The sequence below is a fragment of the Manacus vitellinus genome, unplaced genomic scaffold (assembly GCF_001715985.3).
Source record: "Manacus vitellinus isolate BGI_N305 unplaced genomic scaffold, ASM171598v3 scaffold_113_pilon, whole genome shotgun sequence".
NCBI lineage: Eukaryota > Metazoa > Chordata > Aves > Passeriformes > Pipridae > Manacus > Manacus vitellinus.
In genome coordinates, this window is record NW_021938858.1 from 141,864 (window position 1) to 164,590 (window position 22,727).

The 22,727-nt window shown below is 38.7% G+C and overlaps 1 protein-coding gene across 1 annotated transcript in view; it reads left to right on the plus strand.

Moving 5' to 3' along the window:
• Positions 1–7,403: 7,403 nt before the first annotated feature.
• The window catches only part of EPHA3 (EPH receptor A3), a 196,630-nt gene continuing 181,306 nt past the window's right edge, over positions 7,404–22,727 (plus strand). Inside the window, exons 1-2 of the mRNA XM_018089066.2 lie at positions 7,404–7,579; positions 14,392–14,500. Of these exons, the coding sequence (XP_017944555.1) occupies positions 7,404–7,579; positions 14,392–14,500 (285 nt within the window). The remainder of the gene's footprint in view (positions 7,580–14,391; positions 14,501–22,727) is intronic.

A 22,727-nucleotide genomic window follows, 5' to 3' on the forward strand; every position in this document is an offset into this window, starting at 1 on the left:
CTCAGTAATTCTTTTATCTATTTACAGTGTATTTAGTCTGATCATGTGAATTTAGAAATCTGAATTATTATGATTTGCTGACCCACTAATTTGATGAATAAGTGTTAGCATGCAGCTCTAAATCATGTCAGAAGATGATGTTTCTCTGTATTAAATAATTTTTTTCTAATCACTACAGTTACTTTCCTGCCGTTCTTACCAGAAATTTCCTCTCAAAACTAGAGATAGATGTTTCCACATTTCTCTGGGGTATTTAGAAAAGTTTCCTTTCTTCACCACTGAGAATGAAAAAAGGTATATTTTGGATAGAGACTGTTAATAAAGGTGTGTAGATAAAAATGTATACCTATTTTCCCTATATTTTATATTAAAGCTATTGCTGAAATTCTCCTCATAGATTGTTTTTAAAAAAGATGGAACTAATCTTTTGGTGTGTTTATGTAGCTTTGTCTAACTTCTAGGGGATGTAAATGTTGCAGTAGGCACATTACAAGAGCGTGTTCAGAGCTATCAGAAATATTTCCTAAATTTATTTTATTTGAAAGAAATAATTCTCTTTTTTAAATATAAATTTAGTTTACTTTTGCAATTGATTATTAAAACTGATGATTGTCTGAGTTAGTCCTAATACTGCAATGGGAGTGGATGGGCTGAAGGGAGGAAAGGATGAAAGAGGGACTGAAGGCAAGTTGTTGGCTTCTTTCATTTTGTGGTGTTCAGTGCAGTCCTTTTTTCTCTTTTTCTTGGAGTGCTTGAGTTTTTGTTAATTTGCTTCATCCCGGACAAGTTTTATTTAGAGTTTTTTTCTTGGCGGAATGTAACATTTTGCACTGAATTTGTTTTTTAAACTCTCTCTGCCATGCTCCTCAAAAAGCTGCGTGAATTTTACCTGCACAGTCACAGGAGCTCAGGGGGGTTCTGTGAAGTTCAGATTTATCTGTGTGCACTGGGAAGGTGTGTGCCGTTTTCAGCGAGGCAGGAAAATGTCAGGAAGATTTGACATCCAACTTTTTTTCAGCTTGAAGTTGGAAACTGCACCACGTAGGTGCACAGAAAGCACATGTTCTCCTCTTCCATTTTCCGCTTGGTGAGGGTTGTGGTTTTTTCCTTAGAAGGATGCAAATTTTTTCTGAATAATTCCTACAGTATCAAGAGATCAAATTAATTTTATTGTTCTTTAATTTAATAATTTTTCCTCGGTCTCTTCTGTAACTATATTGCCTGCCTGAGGGTACCAGCAACCTTAATTTCACTGTTTTATAACCCACAACAGTTAACACTTGACCTAGGTCATTAACAGGATTATCAGCAAATTTGTTTAAGCTTTTACTGACAACCTGAATTGCTTCAACAATATTTTGACTGTGCAGACAGGAAACTTCTTGTAACCTCTCAATCTAGCATAAAATTAATTTCTTCTGAACACAGCTACCAAAAGATCAATACGTAAATCTGCTTACAGTACTTGGTTTCAAATAGTTTTGGTTTACAGTAAAAAGGTTCCAATCAGCCTCTTTTTTCAGTCTGTACTGGATTTGCAGATGCAATTTCATCCTTTTTTCATTGATTGCCATCTCAGAACTTTCCATAACTATGCAATTAAATACAGCATTTTATCTGAGCTGGTCTCTGTTAACACTTAAAGTTGCAAAAGACAGTTTACTGTGCCTTTGTAATAATGACAGCTCTTGGTGTGGTTTTGAAAAAAGTGATGCTTGCACATGGAGCAAAATGCCTGACTAAATCTTGCGTGTAATTTTGGGAAAGGCTGTCAATACTGGGAACTTTTCAATGGAATCAAAAGGAGTTGCACAGGGAAATGCTTCTTACAAATCTTGCTTTGCTGTGTGTCAGGTATCATTAGGTCAGGGTAAGTCTTCATTTCTCATGACACAATTCCTGCTGGTGCCTCTGACTTGAGTTTTTATCTGCAAAAGAAGTTAAAAGTAGGGATAAAAGTCTTAGTGTGATACCTTTTAAAATTTAGTTTCACAAAACTCAAAGTCATGGGGGGCTAAAGGACTGTTTTTCATACAGCTGTATCGTATTCAAAGCTTCTGTGCTTAATCCTAAACTGTATGATTAGACAAATAATACACGTTTTTAAATTCACACCATGATGGTTTTAAAACCCTGCGCAACAGGAGAAGCTGAGTAAATTCATCATTTTCTGTCAACATTTTTGATAGTAGGCTGCAACACAGAGAATCATTTATTTCCTTTTCTGTTTGTCACTGGACTTTCTCTTGAAAGTCTTACTGCGGATTTCAATATAGTGTGTAAAAAAAAATAAATCACTACATATGCTATACCAGACTTAAAGCAGATGTTTGAAACACAAAAAGATGTGCAAATTGGACACAGCAGTTAATTCTTATTGCAGTTAATTTGGATACAATGTATTTGCTACCCAACAAAGCAGTCAGGGCACAGGAACGGTTTCGAACTCTTCTGTCCTCTCAGCCTCAGGAAATGAGGCTTCAGAGGCACCACCAGAAGGGAGAGCATGAAGCAGATAATAGGCTCAACTAAGTTTAACAGTTATTTACATAAAATCTTTGCACATCAGGAGTGCATTGAGATTGAACCTAATTTTTTCATTCCCATCTGGGGGGATATACAAATTAGCTTTAATTTATTTTTTCTTTAAATTATTATCTGCTGGTGTTAGGGAAATTGCTATTAGTATACTTACAAGTTTTCAAACAGAATCAAAAGTAAGTTTTCCTCTAGGAGTGTATGTAATTGCTCTTGTTCTTGTAATCCCCACTTGATGAAAGTTTAGAAATACGGATGCAGGTGTTCATTTTCTTGTTTGCAGAGCCCTGGATTTTATCACCAGTGAGGGTCACTACAGAGCTGTTACCAGATACAACAGCACTGTGTAGGTTTTTATGCAGAGCCTGAGTTAGTTCCATGAGATACCTGTAATTCATGTCAGTACCTCTGCTTTGGAGCTGCTGTTTGATTTTTCTGTAGAAAAAAAATAAAGAAATAAAACAACAACAACAAAAACCCCACAACCAAACAAAAAACCCCAGAGCAATAATCATATCCTTACTTTCAGTGAAGTTCAAAGCTGAACTCAGAGGAGCTGATACTGAAACACAGAAAGTCACTTTGATACCCTAAAGTGCAAAATTAGCTGGACTTGTCCAGAGGTGTTAGATAAAACTTCAGAGGGCTTTCAATAGCTCCCTGCCTTTCTAAAAGATAATTCCAGCCTGCAAAGAGTTGTTTTTTCTGGAATAAAATGTTTCCTTTCTTTTGCGAATGTATTGTTGTATTTGTTGAAGCATTGTTGAAAATACACTTACGAAAAGGAAAAGCCTTGCCATAAGAAATGATACAGTGAAATGGAAGAATTTTTTGTTTACAAATGCATATGACTACTGTTAAGTGATTGATCCATTTTGCTAAAAATTCACTGCATCGATATAACCCTTATTTCCATAAACACTTTAGAGCAGTAGCTTTTTTTTTTTAAATAATATTCAAACTGTTTTAAACAAGAATCAAAACTTTTAAAAGAAAATAGGTTAATTCAGAAGATTAGATATGAACTCCCAGTGGTGTAATTTTGGAAACAGAGCGTGGTGGCAATTTGTGGGGTTAGGATTGTATTCCCCAGCAGCAGTCTTGTGCTTCTTGGTTTCTTAGGGCTTGATAAATCCGAGTGCAAGTCCTTATTTTGCAGTGTAAGTGCTCATTTTTTTCAGCATGAAACGGATGTGAGATTAAAATTCAGTCTCTCAGACTGAAAGTTCCTTTCAAATTTCTGCAGTGAATGAATGAAAGAAATAAAGATACAGAAGTAAAGATAATCTTGCCTGAAAGAAACCTTGAGATGGTGACAGAAAAGTTCCAGCCTGCCCGAGTGACGGGGAGCCTGAATGAAACACCAGCACGTAGAGCCTTAAATTTGCAGAGACATTATTAAATGAGACACACTACAAGCAGAAACGCTTGTGCCACTCTCCTTTTTTTTGCATTAAACTACTGTGTCCTGCTGTTTCAGGCAAAATATGGAAGAAAATCCCATTAATCTACTGGAAAAATATTGATGAAAGAAGAATAGCAGACCAAACGAACAGTCCTTGAAACTTGCTAGCAATTAAGTGAACAATAGGTTGAATGTTAAGGTTCAGTCAGGGCAGTTTAGTGTAATAAGGTGTGGGAATGGCACTTTTTTTTGTTTCCAGCTTGTTTCTCTTACTGTTTTATATCCGTGTTTGGATAGAAAGATTTACATTGCATTGGTGTCTTTTTTTTTTTTTTTTTTTTTTTTTTTTTTTTTTTTTTTTTTAGCAATAATTAAATGCTAAAGTATAGGACAGTATTTAAAAACTAAAACTCTTAAATTGGTGCCTAGGATTGGAGGGCTTTGTAGAAAATCTACGAGTGGCGAGTTACTATTTAAATAAACTGTAATTAAAGCACAAAAAGTATGTTTTGGTCCGTGGTGAGCTTCCCACAAGCTTTGTGCAGTAACAAATAGCAATGAGGGACAAGGGGTTTCTTGATTTAGTTTCTGATAATTAAAAGGCAGCTAGAGGGGGTTTGCTGTGCTGGATTTTTTGAGAGATCTCTTTTGGAAGGAGAGAGAAGGATTAAAGTAAGAGAATAAATAGGCAGAGATGAATTGAAAGTCGGATCTGAATCTTAGAAAAATCAGACTAAAATCCAAATGTTTTCCGATTAATGACAGTGTTAGAAACCCAGAATTCAGTGCTGACAGTGATTTGAACACTGAGCAAAGCACAAATTAAGAAATTCCTTGCCTCCCTGAAAGTCTTAGTTCTGTTTACATTAGTAAGCTTCAGGACTATGATTTACCAGTGCTGAATTTACACAGAGGCTGCAGTTAAGACAGGGTAGGGACATTTTTACCATTCTATTTAGTCTTTCTCTAGCAGTGCTTTCTTTAAAACAGGGGAAAAAAAAGAAAAAAAAAAGAAAAGAAGGGGAAAAAAGAAAATAGAAAACGAAAGAAGCAAAAAAAGAAAAAGGCAAACCAAGTTATGTCTGTCCAACCTTCATGTTCATGACCAGTTATGGAGAACACTGACTTAAGGCCTTTATATAGAAACAGGTTCTGAGATGGCAATGGCCTTGCAAAACAACATTCAGCCATTACTAAATACTATTTACCAGAAGGGGGATAGTTTGATCCTGTAGATGTCCAGAAGAAAAGACAAAGGAAAGAATTACATGTTTAATGGCATTGCTTTTCCATAGTTAGTTGGTTGCCTTGGTCCTGGAAGCTGGGTCAAAGCTGGAATTTTTTCCATTCAAGAAATTGAAACAGAAGTTGTCTGTGCTAACCAAGGAAAGAAATTCTGGAGAAAAAGCATGAGGAGCATGCTTAGTTTGTGGCACATAATGGAAACCTGAGCCCTTTGTGGGAAGGTAATGGAAGCAGAAGAATAAGCAGAAGACAGGAATATGAAAAAGTGGCTTGTGGGTGGATGGGAATAGAGCAGTCATTTAGTCATTTACCTTTGTTATAAATATTTGTATTTCTCACATATGGAAATAGTGAAAAAAGATGTTAGCAGGGTTTTGGTTGCAAAGGCAGCAAATGAAGTCAGGGCAATTCCATTTTTCATATGGATAGCTCAGCACACATGTTCTGCATTAATTACCTCCATAAATTCTGTTAACCTGGCAAACAATGGAAACATGTTGGTGACATCACTGTATTGGAAAATAAAAGTGGTTTTAGCATCTTGATTTTCTCAACATGACATTTGAGGAGATTTCTTATGCTATTGGCATTTTACTCCCCCAGTTTGCACCATGATGTTTAGTCATTCGCTTTGTGGATTTATTTTATCTGTGGAGTAGCCATGTAAGGACCCAAGCATTTCCTAGTCCATTCCAGCTGGAGCTCTTGATTCATGGGAGTAGAGAAGAAAAGCTTGACAAAACTATCAGGGCACACCTGAGTATGTGGCTTTCCAAATGTAGTACTTCATGATTCTCTGATTTTTTTTTTTTTTTACAAGTCTTAATTTCTGTGTTTCAAACTCACAAAACCAAACCCAACCCAACTCTCTTCCCTTCCAAGAATTTTGTTTTTTGTGCCCCATGCAAAGAGTTCCTTAAAAGCAAATTTTTTTATGGGTTGTGGCTTGCTGCCAGCTGATTCACTTGGGGGATATCACAGCCTTTTTAACAAATGAATAGTCATTTCCTGGACTTGTGCTCTGGTCCTCGTCTCAAAAATGTCTGTCCTCAAAGGGGTATTGATCATTTGCTGTGATTTTTGTTGATTTCAGGTCCTTGAATACGTTTGAACTGCAGTAAAACTTGTGGGAACTTAGGAGCTTTCAGTCATGGGTGTTGTGGCTGCCCAAGAGTCTTTTCTGGGACACATTTGGTGTCTAGAGCATGCCATACTAGGCATGGAATTCTCAGTTTACCTTAAGTGAACTTGGGACATTATGATGCAATATTTATTTTCCCCTTTGAGTTGCTGGAAGCCTCCCCAAGGGAGATCTTTGCCACGCTCTGGTAGACCCCAGATCTATCAGACCTTCAGAGAGCTCAATTCTGTAAAAATAGTGAACACTGAAAATTATTTTTTTCCCCAGGGGAGTAGGAGCAAAGAAGTAAAAAGTGTTAGATGTGCTTGAGAAGTGCTTTAGAACTTATTAAAATTATTTGAGTAACGTTTGCTGTTGAGTTTTGGCTAGACAGCACATGTGGTGCCATTTATGTGACTCAGAGTTTGGGCACCCAACAAGACTGACAAATATGACACATCCTGCAAGAGACCCACTTCTATTCTGGGTTTAGGTAACAGAATCTCATCCATAGTTTCTGCTATTTTTTTTTTCCCCTGAGAAAGTTAAACTTGGGTTTTGGAGCTTAAACTCCCTTCAACACAGTAGCTCCAATCTTGCATTTCCATGATTAACACAGTGCCTCACTGATATCAGATTTAATGCCAGAGTGGTGGAGTAGAATGAGATTAGTAGGATTTGGTTTTGAATGGGAGTTTAGCTAAACTAATTCAGGTATCTAAAGGCTTTATGCCTCTTACCTTTTGTAGGAAGTACCGGAAAAGGACCAGTTGGAACTGTTAAAAAAAAATGCAAAGAAGCAAAAGCGTCGCAGTAATTTGGAACCCATTAAGTTAATCCATTTTTAATTTTTATATCCTTGTCTTAATGAAAAGAACTGGCACATATCAACTTACAGGAAATAGCCTAATAAAACCAAAACCTTATTAGGCCCCTTTGATAAACATTGCATTCCAGCCCACTACCAGTCATATGTTTTTGCATACTTGGAAATTGAGCTTTGTGCCACTTGAACAATATCAGGAGAACTCTCATGTTTCAAACTAATAAAAAAGAAATAAAATCTGTTTTGCCTGTGTTCATCCATGAGGATGGATGGATGGTTGTCAACATAACACAGACAGGTATCCTGAGAAAAAGCAATGTAAAGGTGCAAAAAGAGCTGCAGAGTGTCCTCCTGCAGAAAGACCTGCTGGTTCATATGTCGTCATTGGAGCAGAAATGGCTTGTCTTTGTCTTCTCTTTACAGTAACAAGAATAGCTCCTGCAAGGTGCTGCAGTCAGGTGGGGGAAACAGCTTTTGGTGTTCCATGAACGCTCTGGGTGTTTCTGGCGATGTTTGTTTTCTGTTCTCTCTTGAAATCAGTTCCAGTTTTCTCTGCCAAGGGACAGTGCAGTTCTGCAGATTTTCTCTTTGCAACCTCTCATGTCAGGCTTTTATTTTTGGGCCTGCCTGTCCTTGTCCTGTCTGTTTGGGAGACCTGGGATGGTGGTGTCCCTTCTCCATGCTCAGGCTCTGTACTTAGGAGGCAGAGGTTTCCCCTTGGCACTGAGTGCAGGTGATGAGGGCCAAGGTGGCAGGGCTGAGGTTCACAGAGAGATGAGGCTGCCAGTTGGCGTGGCCTGATGCCTGTGAAGGTGGCAGGGGAGTGCCACCCATCCCCAGCAGCACCAAAATCCCTGCTGTGAGCAGGGAGAGGGGCTGCTATGCAGCCATAGAGCCTCTGGAATGGCTCTGGTTTTCCAGTTTATAATCCATGCTTTTATTTATTGGCATTCCTGCGTTGCTTGTTGCTGTCCTGCATTCCCTCCTTCGTGGCAGCCTTTTGAGAGGAACTTGTAGTGAGGTTCTTTCTTTGGCTGCTTTGTTTTTCAGCTGTAGGAAAAGCTGAGGTAACTAAATCTGGCCTCAGACACTCTTGGGGAGTGTGTTTGAGAAGAGTAAAATCTGGGAGGAAAATTAAATTCTTCCCCTTCAAAAGCTGGGGGAAACTACCATAAAATTAGAATTTGCCAAAATTGATGTTGTAAGCTTGTATGTTCTATAGAAGCAATATTCTGTAGAGTAACTTGACATATATTGCTAATCATTTGTCTTTTCATATAATATTTGTAGCAAAATCTCCTAACTTTGGAAACAGTTATTTAATGAACATCTAAATGAAAATAATGGAGACTTGGACTGTCCAGGCTTTTCTGAAGACTCCTGTGTTAAGTATTGGAGCAACTGGTTTTTAATTAGTTTTGGTTTTCCCTTGTTTGCTCATCTCTTGCTCCTACCCTCATGGAGTTCTGCAGTCAGCAATTTAACCCCAGATTAAACATGACAGTTGCCAAATTTGAAATGTTCTGCACAAAATCATATTTGTGTTGTACAGTAAAATGGCCCAGGCAAGAAGGGTTGAAAGTGCAGACCCCACAGTGTTGTGCCTCTCTGAAGAACTGTAGTCTGGCTTTGAGGTGTAGCAGAAATCTCACATTTGGAAAAGAGTTGTGTGGTAAATGGGCCAAACTGTTGGCATCTGGATTGGGTACTTGCGACAAATTTCTAGTGGCTGTTTTTAGGAGACTTTAGGAGTCTTTGCTTCCTCGGGTGTCCTAGGCTTGAGGGAGACAAAGTTGTACAAGCAGTGTTAATTAATGGGGACCTGGATCATCTCTGCTGTTCCAAGGTCATTTCCTTCTGAGCAGTGATGACATCTTCACTAAAACATTTGAGTGGAAATGCAGGGCCACAAAATCACAGGAGACCTGACTTCTGTTATTGGACAAGCAGCAAATTGAAGCTACTTAAAACCAGGCTTCACTGTCGGTCACCCTTTTTATTTGTTGTCTCTTCCTAAAGATTGCTTGGTCAGCTTTAGCAAATTTCAGCATGATTTCAGCAACATCAGTGTGAGAGCTGATCCTCTTTGGCACCAAGGTGCAACTTTGGCCTCGCCTGAGCCCTGCCTGTCTGTCTGTAGGTGTTTCTTCCAGCCTCAGAATAATCCAGAGACACAAAGGTGATCTGCCACTGCTGGGGGAATGGGAAATTGAGAAGACTCTGATCTGTTCTCAGAGGTAGATGAAAATCCAGGTGTAAGTCCCCCTTGCTGGGAAGGATTCACCATTCCAAAAATGTACATCAGGGTTTGCACTGACTCCACTCTGTCCCACCCCAAAACCAAGCTTTAGCTGACTTCCTGCCACAGAGTATTTTCTCTGCTGCTCAGGATTATGGCACGTTTCAATTATGTACACTCACCATTTTTTTAAATTTATTTTTTAGGTTGCGCAGCAAATTTATTTTTTCCCATTTGTTGGCATTTTCTTAATAACTGACTAGTGCATTTCTAAACTGACAGTTTGATGCCAAACAGGAAAAGATGAAATGATGGCGGTTTCTTGTGTCTTGGGGTTTTTTTAACTTCTGATAGGAAATGTTAATTAGTTGAAGAAAAAACATTTTGTGTATCTTACGTCATTGTCTGTTGCTCTGTAGTTTCTTGGTATAGAATGTGATTTGGAAATGCTTTCCAGTGGTGAAGTTGTTTGTAGACAGTACTTTAGATATTGCAAGTTGCAAGATGTCTCCTAGCAGGCTTTCCTCCTCATTTCTTAGACAGTGGAAGGGATTTTGGGGCGTGGTTCTACCTGGCACAACATTCGTTTGTTTATTTTTGTTTCTTGAGGAAGGTGTTTGTACTGAGTTCAGTTCATTGTAGCAGCTGTTACTCCAAGTATTTCTGGAAATGCTACTGCTTTCAAACTCTATTCAGGAATCTTGTGTTACTGTTCTTTTTCTGTCACTGACATTACTCCTGATGAAACCTGCTGTTAGTGAGCCTCAGTTTTCAGTCTGGAAGCAGTTTCAGGTAGCATGAGTGGGCCTGTGTGTCAAATTCCACCCAAGCACTCATTCATCTTCTGCTTGATACCATGAGGAGGACAATGAGGGAGCTTTGCATTTTGCATCCACATCCCTCCTCCACTTGTTGGAAAGAGTGTCATTTTTACTCTCCCTAGGCAGAAATCCACCTTGAGAGAACTGATAATGCTTTCTCTTGCAATTGTACATGGCCAGAAGAATCAAGCAGGAGAGAGTTTCTAAAAAGAGAACAAATATTCTCTTTTTAGAGAACAAATTTGTTTTTAGGAAGAAATGTTCTTAACTGGCACTTTGCCTGTGTGCTGCAACTTGGCAGAAATAGCTGCATTGTGCAGTAGGGTGAGCAAGACTGTTGTACAGGAGGACCAAGGCACTGATTTTCAGAGTAAGAAGTCATGATTGCTCAGATTTAATAGCACTGAAGTATTTTAATACCAGTAAATTTTCCCTCAGAATTACCACTAGTTTTAAAGTGAGTTAATTACAAGATGGGAACCAATGCAGGATACTGCGATTGTTAGACAGCACTTTATTTATTTATTTAAAAGAGAGGTCCTCTGTGTCTCCTTAGCATAATCAGTAATCCTTTTCAAGGCATTCTCTCAGAAAGTATCATCAGTAGCAATAAAACTGTTCAGCTGGTTTAAGAGTTACCCTTAGTAACCAGCTGGTAAACCACAAGGATTTCTGTAGGAGCTGAGAGACACAGTTTTGCAGGAGAAGGAGGTAGAAGAGGAGAGCAAATGAGTTGTGTGAGAAATTCATAAACCTCAGAAAGAGCCTGGAAATCTTGATTCCCTTTCATGTGATACCTTAAGCCCCTAATGGTTTTTTATTTTTCTAATACTGGTAAGCCTTATAAGTTTTATAAGTGGATTTTGAAGGCAGCAACCCTCCCTCCTTTGTCCCTTGTCCCTTTCCCTTTCTCTCTAGCACCCTTGTTTACACATTCCTTAGCCCTCTTACCCCATTCTATGCTCCCTATATCAATCCTACTCCTGAAACCAGTAGAAATGTGTAGTCTTTGTCAAGGCAAGACCTAGATTGTTGGCAGAACAGCATATCAGGGCTTAAACCACAGAATATGGTCAAGAATTAGGTAACTATGTACCCTTTGTGCTCTGAGGGAGAGGAAGATGGGACGAACAGGGGGTCCCGAAAGCCCCCCGACTCAATTCTCAGGGGGTGGACCCAGGGCAGTCCAGAGGAAAGGCCACAGGGTGGACACATCTGGGATTGGATGGATGGTGTTATAAAATGTGACATCTCAGGCACGCATCTTGTAACATCTTTGCCTTGGTAAATAAACCCTTTCTTATCTCACCCCTAATTAACTGCTCTGGAGATTTTTTCAGCACCAAAATTCCACGGCAACACATGTGGCCTGACTTGTAAAGCTGCCTCTTCACTGCCTTCTGGGAAGCACTAATAGAAAGACAAGTTATTAGCTTTGTTTTTGGGACATAGTATGCAAACCCTTCCTATTCTGTTCCTTCAATGTTTCTCCTTCTTCTGTTTTCCCCTTCAATTTTCATATTAATATGCAATGTTAGGACATACAATGACAAAATCAATGTACTGTTGCCTCTCCCTATCATTTTTGGCTAGGGACCAGCATTATTGCAGCTTGTAAGTTCTGCGTTAATTGTTTGCTCTCTATCAAGGTGTGCAAATCTTCCTTGAAGTCAAAGGAAAATGAGTGTCACAGAAGCTTTTTTCAGAGAAAGGAAGACCTTTTTTCATCAGGCTGATGAAAAAATGATACTACCTGAAAGGAAATGTGTTTTACATTTTAGATACTAGTAAAGAACAGTACACACATCTGAACTAGAAGCTACTGTAAGTCAGTGTGAAAACTTGCCTTCTGAGGATTTCTAAAATGTAGTGAAACGTTTTTGAGCGTGGAAAAGTAGCTTGCCTTGTGATTCCAAGTTTTCTAATTCCTCTGAGTGCTTCTTGCAGGAATTCCTGCTCACCTGGTAAGTCTGCTCTGAGAGACAGAAGGGAGCTGACCATTATGGAGGTGGCACAGAGAGAGATGCTGAATGCTGATCATCTCCACCTCAAGGGCAAGCTGGAGATGCTTGGCAAGTCTAGAGGGGGAAACTACCACCAGGTTGTGAGCCTGTTGCCTGTTTATTTTTTCCAGATGTGACCGATGAATTTGGACTGAATTCATCAGCTTCAGAGTGGCTGCAATCATGTTTTCAAGAAGCTCATTCTTAAGGAATAAATATATTACTTAAGTAATCTGTAATCTGTGGGAATTTGTACTCACAAACCTGAGAAGTGCAGTTTTCCTTTTGAGTTTTTATTAGTGTTTCCTTTTTGGAGATGCAAACCTTGCTCCAGATTAGTCTGCCTAGGGCCCTTTGCACTCAATAAAGGACTGACTGATTTTTCTTTATGTAGGTGATTGAGAACTGACTTATTGATAAATTCAGAGCTAAGAAATATATACTACTGGATTGTGTTCTTTCTGTAGGAATAGTAAAGTTATTTTGTATATTGATGTAGGTAAAAATTCTGAGTACTGTTGGTTTTTTTTAAAGGGGTGTATAACTGCAGGGGGAAACATTTCCCACATAGATGGCAGAGCAGCTCATTCATATATTATAGCACTGCATATACACATGTAGACGACAAAAATGTGTGCACACAAAAGTAGAAAATATGTATATTTATGGTTGTTTGTAACATGGTGTTATTTCTAATACTGTACACCTGTTTTCCTTACTGTGTCTCCTCCTGTACATCCTAATTAACAGTAAAAATAATGCTTTCATAGCTCTTTTTTTTTAAATACTGTCCAAAATTAAACAGCAGTTAAAAGGATAATAATGAAATAATACAAATAGCTTAACTTAGCAGATTCATAGATAATTTCCCTTTTTTTTTTTTTAATCCTATTCTTCTATTTTCTTGGAGTATCAATGCCCAGGCCATCTGGTTCTGGGAGCAGTGACAACCCTTCAGGCTAACAAATAGAAGCTGAAGCTGCTCAGACTGCTAGTGGCCACCTCTAACAGATCCATTGTTCTCAGGTGTTAAAATTCCCTAGCATAAGATGAGATTTATTTCATTTCTCATTATCACTAATTTCCATATCGAAGGAAAAAAAAATTAAAGGGGATGTGGAGGAGAGTGAACACACCCAACAAAAGTAAACCCAGATCAGAGATAATAAATATTGAAGGAGCACAGATTGGTGCAGCTGCAAACAGCATTTTCATGTTGTGTACTAATAGTTGATTGGTTTGTATTTATATAGAGGTTATTTTTTTGTATAGTGCTTTGTATCAATTCACCTGTTCTACTTCATTTTAATAAAGAAAAGGTTGGTTAAAGAACTGTGTGATTAAGCACTTGGAGACCATATGGCCAGGATAAGGAACCGAATTGACTTTTTTGCTTGTAAAAAACAAATAAGTAAATGACAAAGAAGAATATCCTTTAATTTGGATGTATGTATTTATTTTAAAATGGGTATAAACTCACTGTGATTTGATTGACTGGAAAATGTCTGTCAGACTGTTTACAAATAAGATCTTTCTTATCCTGAAAATTGTTCCAGACCTCAAAAAAAAAAAAAAAAAGAAGACATAACAGCAAGATTAGCAATTAATTGATGGCCCTCTTTAAAAGTAGGTTTGTCTGAACTTGTAACGTTGTAAATAATTACTTTTATATCTAATGTGTTACACATGACATTTAGAAAACACTACTGCAAGACAATTCGAGAACAAATTAGACCAGAAGGAAGAAAGAACTGCAGGAAAGACTTTAATCAGCATTCATTATTTAGTCCTGTGTTCTCAGAAAAATTGTATATGTCACATACAGGCTTTTAATCAAATAATGATTAAAATATTCAGGTCTCACCAATGTAGTTTAGATGCATTGACCCAAATTTCAGGCATCCAAGGGGAAAAAGCTGCAGTTTGTGCAGCTGATAGAAGAGTTCAGTTCCCACCCCCTGCTGTAATTAATTTAGCCAGCAATCCATTGTTTGTTTTTTGTCACTTTTTTTGTTTTCAGAAGTTCCCCGTCTGCTGTTCATACTGTGTTTTAAGATAAACAAGACAATCTTTTTCATTTGTCTGTCTTTTTCTTCTCTGTAGCTGACTGCCAGGCCACCTGAACAAATCAATGCTCACAAGGTCCTCAAATAAACACGTCTCTTGGTTTGGGTAACTGAGGTTAACTGGACAGAGGCAAAGGAAACTCATTGCTCTTCATTTTGTCTTCTTTTGTAGTTAATCTTCTGGATTCAAAAACAATTCAAGGGGAGCTGGGCTGGATCTCCTACCCATCACATGGGGTGAGTTCACCAGACTGTGAAATGGAAAAGTGCTGCTACAGACCAATGTGCTGTTTAACCATTGTTTCCTCTTCAGGGGACACTGTGCAGTAATGCTGGTTCTTTGGAGTTTCAAAAATAGTCTCTAAACTTGCAGTAGAGAGCTCACATAGCCATGGTGCCTTCTCTTTACAACATACATCACACTCAGTGTAAACTCCAGGGAGAGCTCACTCTTAGGGGAGCAAAATGAAAGCAAGAGGTGCCTTGAACAACAAAAACAACAAAAAGCTCTCTTTAGGTACTATTGCTTCCTCTACTGTAAAATGTATTCCTAAAGGGTATAATGGGTCTGCTTCATTGTATTATTTGCTAATTTATTCAGATGGAAGTAGCAGAAGGTGAAAAATGTGTGGACATAAGTGGGTGATGTAAGTACTTATGTGGTAACTTTTGTGCTGAATTGTTGCTGAATTGTTCAAGTACTTTTACTTATTACTTAAAATATTATCAAAGAAATGTCTAAATAATGTTCTAGAGGGTTGGTTTGGGGCTTTTTTTTGTTTACCTTGTATCTAGAGCTCGTGAAACTGGACATTCTCTTTGAAGATATAGAGTCTTAGAACATTTGTGCGTTTGAACTAACTCCATCATTTGTACAAAACTTTTGCCAGCAGTCTCTTTTAAAAAAACCCTTATAACTTAATATCATGCTTATCTGTCTCGTGGTGCTGATATCTGGCCACTCCACAACTTCAAGTCTCTGTGGAATCTGTGTGTGTATTTGTGTGTAGGAACAAGCCATTATTCTCTTCCTACATTCTACTTTACTTTCATTCTACATTCTCCTCCTGTTTTGTCACTTGTGCCCATCCTTAAAGTCCTCTATGGCAGCCTTATTTTAGTTTTCCACCTTTAGGATGACAACTCCTCTGAGTTTTCATGCATCTCTGTCTACCTGTGTCTTCCACCCAATGAGTAAACCTCTCTTAGAGAGTACTGCCTCTTCTAAATCCTTGGGGAAAACTGTCACTAGTCAAGAATCCAACAACTGTCCTTTTTACAAACCAACTATGTTGGTGTTGGTAGGTATTTGCTCATTGGTTTGTCTGCAGGGTTAAGAACATGCAAATTTTGGGCTTTTTTTTTGCTTTGGTCATCTCTTAATTCACCTTTTTGCTTTTACAGAGATTGATGTTAACAGTACCTTTGCATCTCTGCCTTGTGGGATTCAGTGGTTAATATTGAGGTTGTGCCTTCTTGATATTACGTATTATGCAGGTGTTTAGCAGTGTTTAGGATGAAGGTTTGGTTTATTTTTTGAGTTTACACATGGACTTCTTTCTGTGTCTCTGAATAAAATTGTTCCATTCTCGTGGGGAAGAAGTGGGAAGAGGGTTCATGTTTCTTTCCAGGGGCTTTTCCTGCTGACTTTTCCCAGTAAGAAACATCTCTAAACAGGATGTCCAAGAAGGAACTCTCCAGCAATTTCTGGCTCATCAGGGTTTTTTTGTTTTGTTTTGTCTTCACTTGTATTTTTTTCTTGTTTCCTTTTTTTTTATTTCTTGCAAAGCCTTTCCCCCCCCTTTTCTCTCCCAGCTGCCATGCCCCCTCCTCTGCTTTACTCTTCTGCTCTGCTCAGCTCCTTGCAGCTGTGCAGATCTGCTGCTCCCCTCCCTGCAGCTGTGTCTCTCTTGCCTTGAATGCCTAAAGCAGTTGGTAGGGAATGATGCAGGGTATCTTGGGGGCTATAAGAAAAACAGATGTGCTGCATTACCCCACCAAAAAAGGGCCCCCAGATCTGTCAAAGCAATTTTTTTTAGCTCCTGCAAGTCTTTTGTCAGGTAAATCCAGCACAACTTGTTTGTATGTAGCTGTACATGTTGTTCCTGTTTACTGCAATATCCATGGATATTGAAGCCAGAGTAAATCATGGAATTGTACTGATCTTCTTACAAGTTAAGGAAATTCTTAGTTAAAAAATGCCTAGTACTAAATTAATATAGGTCATATGCTGTCACTGTTTTTGTAAAAGAACTGAGTCTCTAAACTGTAGTCTTCAAAATACTGTGAAATTTTAAGCTTACATATTGAAATATAAATGTAAAGCATAGAAATAGTAATGTTTATCCTGTCCAAATTGGCATTTTGCTCTGAAATGGTGACAACTTGAACATCGTGTGAAAGGGATGCCTTCTTTCTACAGCCCTTTATTTATAGTCAATTAATTAAACCTGGTAAATATGGCTGTGTCTGTCTCAGAGCTAACTAAAATATGAACTTAAACTTCAGTGGAAAAACATTATAATAAAGATGTCACATCATATTGAAAGATTGCTAATAGCATGGTGGTGATTTACAAGGTAAAGCTAATAGAGCTGCACTTGAGGCTGTGACTCACAAATGAGAATATTGGTGTTGTGCCAGTTCCTCTCAAACATGCAGCAGTGTTCTCATAAATGTCTGTATAGCAAGGCTGGTGAGTGACAGAATTTTAAAAAAATAATTTAGCTGAAGTGTTTATTAAACCTCTTACTAGGTTAATAATTTTATCCTATCAGTACATGCTATTAATTTATTTCTGGCAAAATGACTCAAATTGACTGGTTGTCAGTTTCAGCATTCAAGGGTTCTTCTTTATTCTTTTAAGTCAGCCTCAACATGGGCATATATAATAACAGCTTTCCAGAAATTCCTGAATATTCATGTTAAGATTTGTAGCTCATTTGTATTCAAAAGTTTCTGTATCCCACATAAGAACCCTGTGTTTTAGACTGTGGTTAGTAGTATCACCCTGTAAGAATGTGATCTCTCCTTGAACCATCCCACACAGCCACAGCCTTGGCCTCAGTAACACTGATCTGGTCCAGCTCATTCAAACCCCCAAGTACAAAGCATCAGCCCCTCTAGATAACAAGGCAACAGAATTAAAAAATATAATGGTGGGTTTTGTTGACTGGCAGCAGCCACAAGGCCTCTGTCCTGTCCTACCATCCCCAGCACCTGCCTAGGCAACCTTTTTGTAATGCCAATCAGTCAAATACCAGCTCCATTTCTATAGTTTTCATTAAAGGGGGAAGAAAGAAGAACTCCTTAGTGTGTGCCGAGCATATTATTGATATGCTGATTAAGCATAACGCAAATGATCATTAACCGTAATTCCCATAAATTACAGCACAGATGGGGGGTTGGGAGGATAAAGCAAGTCACTTTAATAATGTACAATGGAAACGTGATGGATAATTCATACAGGGCAGAAAGAGTACAGTCTAAATCCTGCTCTGCATATTCATGTGAGGAGTTGTATTGGTTTCAGTACTGTTTTTTAGTAGGAAAGATGTGTCTGACTCCTTCTCCACATTCTTTGGGAAGTGAAGGAAAACCCAAAGCATTTGTGATGTAATGTAATATGTAATATAAAGTATGTAACATTAAAAAATACATTTGTGACAAATAATCACAGTCTGTCGTTCTGCAGTCACCCAACTTGTGACCCGGTCTTTACGTGTTTATTAGTCAAATTTATGGACTTGAAATTTTGTGGCACTTTTTTTTACATGGTCAATATAAAAGTAAAAGAGAAATTATGCTTATCTTGTTTTGTTTGTAGCTAGAGAAGAGAATGCTCTGGCGTTTTTTTACTGTCATGTAATAGATAATTGTTAAAAAAGAAACCAAACAAGTCAAAAAAACCCCTAACCAAAACAAAACCAACCCTAACACAAAAATACGCAACCACAGCGTGTTTAGTACATGACCAAAGTTAGTAAACTGCAGGCAAAATTTAAGACACTGATTGGGAAATAAAGATACTGTCTTTGATCTCAACAGTTTTTTATCTCTAAATTTCTTCAGAAACATCAGATTTCTTTGAGAGCTGGACATACTCAGTACGTTAAACTTTTGGGTGTGTACTTGAGCTGCTGACTGTACACTGAAGTACTTTGAAATCTGGTGTGAATAGCTTTGTTTTATCTCAGTGGTCCCCCTGATAATGATGATTATGATGATGATTTTGGTAATGGAAACCGATTCATAGGGATTAGAGGAGAGAAGGATAAGATTCCCTGCTCCTGTAATAGTTTGTGCAGTGCTAGGAAGGCTAGAGCCTCCATGGCTGAGATTAATGAGAGTTTTTCCATCAACCAAAATTGGGTTAGAATCAAAAAAATCCAAGTGAAAGTGAGAAAAATGCCTCCTTTCTTATATTTCAAAAGCCTGAAAGTAGTTTGTCACATTAGACTCTGTTACTGCCTACCCAGGATACTGGCAGTCTCCTTGGCTTCATTTGTTCTAGTTTCAATAGTTGGATAATGTGTGGCACTGTAGAAATTTTTGGGTCTTTTTTTGTGGGATGTCATGGACACAGTGACTGCAGAAGTGTCTGACTTAAATAAGCTTTTGGATATCCCTTGTGACTAGATGAAGGTAGAGGAAAACTTGTGCAGCGTTGTATCCTGGCTCTGATTAAGGTGCCCTCAAATAAATGACATTCAAGAATCACTCACTCGGGCCACTGTGAATGGAAAGTTTCTCTGTTTGAATAGAAGACATTTTGAAGATTAATAAGTATTTCCATGAGTGGTGGAAATAATGAGGTTTGTTTCCCTGCACCTTTGTGTCTTGCTGTTAATTGCATCCTGTGATGGAAGGGTTTGTATTTTTTTTGGTAGGTCCTTAATGCCAATGGGTTTCCTACTGTCCTGCTTCAGTCTCGCCCTCTGGGCACACACAAAGGTTTTCTTGCCTGCATGTGCCTCATATTTTCACACCACTGCAGGATCTTAGGACAGCTGAGCTGTTCAAAAAAACTTAGAACTGGCCAACAAATACAAAAATTTTTGTAACACCTAATTTTAGTTTTCTTTTGATGCTGACTGACATCTCAGTCTGTGTTTGTTTTTTGGCTGACACCAAACTTGTCAGCTTCTAAGCGGTGCTGTATTGAAAGTGGGCAGTGTTACTGAAATCACTGTGTGGTTGTGGAAATGAGTTTCAAAGTAAAGCAAATGATATCAAACGATTGGCACGAGCCAAAAGAATGAAACTGAAAGATATCTTTATAAAATAAAATTAAGCCCTTGCTTTAAAAATGAAAACAAGCACGTTGTGCTATTATACATTTTCTTTTTCCTATTCATTAGCAGTGGAATTTCCTCAGTACTTCTTAAAACAATGTGTTCTGTTAAAATCAAGATTTATCTATGTTTTGCCTGAGCTCTGATCTCCTTAACTTCATGTGTTTTCTGCTGTCGCCCTGCCTTTCACAACTTGTGTATCAAGTCTGAAATGCAAGCACAGACTATTTTGACAATGGAAAATCGAACGAACCACTTGGGATTCTGGTTTTGTGAATCATAGACTTTGTTTCATCTTATACTGAGTGGCTGATTGGGAAAGTAAATTTTTTTGTTAATATATTCTTTTTTATTCACTGCAGTATAGGCTTTTGAGGCACACAGAAAGTATTTTTGTTTCACTTTATTCTCCTTTTTTTCAAAATAATGAAAGTGATGATGTTGAAAAAAGAGCACTTTTACTAAAGCTTTCCTAAGTTTTTCCCCTTCACCTTCAGTTTTCTGTAATCAAGCACGTGCTGTTTCTCATTGTTTCGACTTTTTGTTTTCTTCCTACAAAAATGAAACTATTTGAATGTATTACTGTAAAGTGAATGATTTTGCTTTGGAGAGAGACATTTAAAAATCTGCCTAATTTTTGAACTAAAATCTCTTCATTCACACTCAGAGCCTTGAATCAGAATGCAGTGGTGGTTTCTTTAATCAGTGGGTGCCGCTTTTATACAAAATCTGAACAAAAAAAATTATTTGTACTGTACTTTTTCCTCCTCTTTCTGATAAGCATTACTTCAAGCTATGAGATAAAAAGATTATGCATATTACTTCAGAATTTTATGCCTGGTCTTGTGAGGAATTATTACCAGAAAGAAATGTCTTTTTAAAATGTCATATTCTTAAGATGTGTTCATTTGATAACTGTAGTCTGTATTGCATTCAGTTAAAAAATCAATGTGATCATAACAGTACTGTTTTGATACATTTTTAAAACAACTTTTAACTTGATCTAAAGTAAATACTGTGTTAGTTTCTATTCAGTGATGATTTTGAAGGGAGGGAGAAAGCCTTTCCCCCCCACCTTTTTACTGTTACTCCAAATTATGAGATTTCTATTAAAAATAACTGGAAAAACAAACAAAAAAAAAGAGTACAATAAGGGCAATGCCCTTGTACCATATTTTATAATAAAAAATGCAGACAGCCTCCCCATATTTTATTAGCCTCATCAGTCGTTTTATTTACTGGTAATAGGGTTACTGAAGGTTTGATATCAGTTTGCTGTGGTTTCAAAAAAAAATAAAATTAATAAAGAAAGAGAAAAAGAGAGAGCAAGTTTTGGCTTCTATTCCAAGAGTTAAATAAAGATCTTATTTAAAGTTGGAAGTGCATATACTTCAGCTTCCAATTTTCCTTTTTAACTTTCAAAGCTTAGAAACGACATCATTCTCCTCATGGGCAGAATTTTATTTCTGTCAGCATAAAGACAGGCCATTTGTGAGAAGTTCTCTCAAATGGTCTCATTGCCATGAGGTATTTTTCCTTCTGTAAAGAAACGCCTGCTTCATATTTTTATTCTTTTGTGCTGAATGTTTTTGAGTAAACCGGAACAGAACAAAGTAAATACAATAGCTGTCATGAAATGCAACATTATTTATCACAGGGGCACACTACAGTCGATTTTAAGACTGTTTTTATAACATCAAGCCCACAAGAAAAGTAACTACAGTCTCCGCTTAAAAAGTGCCCATAAATGTTTTCTCCTGATAGCTTTGCTGTGGGTTGTGCATTATATTTATGGTCTAAATTGTTTTGGTGGGTAGTTCAGTCTAGATATCTGGGCGGGGGGAGGAAGAAAGAAAATATATCCAATATATTCAGTGTGAAATGATTGTCCGTGCAGGAGAGTATTTTCTACGATGTAAAATTGTGCTTTTAAAAGGCGTCAGTGTACTGATGGCTTTTGCTGAACCAGCGAGACGGAGGATGGTCCAAGGCAGGAGACACACATGTCGCTGTATTTCCTCCCTCCCCCAGTCTGAGTTGTTTGTGAAACAGCCCGAGGGCCGTGTTAATTAATTTGCTAATTTTCACACGCTTTAACTTGTCGGGAGCAGTTCGCGAGCCCTCCTGTTCGGCTGCGGAGAACGCGAGGAGCGGGACGGGCAGGGGAGCGGGGAGGAGCGTCCTGCGCTCCGCGGGTGTCAGGGGACAGAGAGAGCGCCTTCCTCGCTCCCACTGTTCCAGGATCCCTTTCCCTCGCGGGACCCCTCTCCGGGGGCTCGGGGCATCCCCAGCCGAGGGGTCGCCCCAAAACACCCGGCGGGTGCCCCGTCGGGCGGAGCGGACACAGCCCGGGAGCTGCCTTGGAGGAGGAGAGTGTCGGGGGGGCATCACCCACCCCTCTGCTCCCCTCCCATCCCGCTGGGAGCCCTCGCTTGCCGGGAGGGTTACAAGCTCGGTGGGGTGTTTAGGACAGCATTTCGGATAAAGCTCGGCAGGGGGCGATGTTCCTTCGGTGTCCCGCACCGCCCGTTCTCGATTCCCGAGACTTACCACGACCTTCCCCGGCTGCTGTGGGTCCCTTGGGGGTATGTGCAACCCCAGACCGTAGCAAGCGGCCAGTATTTCTGTCCTTGGTGTCCATGGTTTGGTTTGGAGCAGAAGGTGTTATGGTGAAATGCGTGTCTTGTGTTCGTGCTCTGCTTTTAATCAGTGGTTGAGCTCTGTGAAGGATACGCTGGGGTTAAGGGCTCTCTGCACTGCCTGTAGATACCATCTTCTACATAATATGGTGATGAAATCTCGGAGTTTTACTCTGTGACATTTGGCCCTTGCATCTGTGGATTAGTTTTTCCTGCCTAACTGCTATTCCTCGATGTGTGTCTCAGGCTGGAACGTTACTTCCAGCTGTTGGGTTTGCAGAGGCCCCAAAGGATAATTGAGACATGCAGACTGATTGCTGGTTGTCTGTTAGCACGAGTACAAATGGATGAGTGCTGTGCTGCAGTGTGGTTTGTGCCTTGTTGCATAAGACAAGTAGGAGCAGTCAACACCATCCTTCCTCGAGAGCCTGACAATTGATTTTAGTTAGACTCCAGGGAGAAAACTGGAATCGCTCTATGGTCTTGTTTTTAGACCAAATAAAAGCCTAACCCCAAAGTGAATCTTTTAAA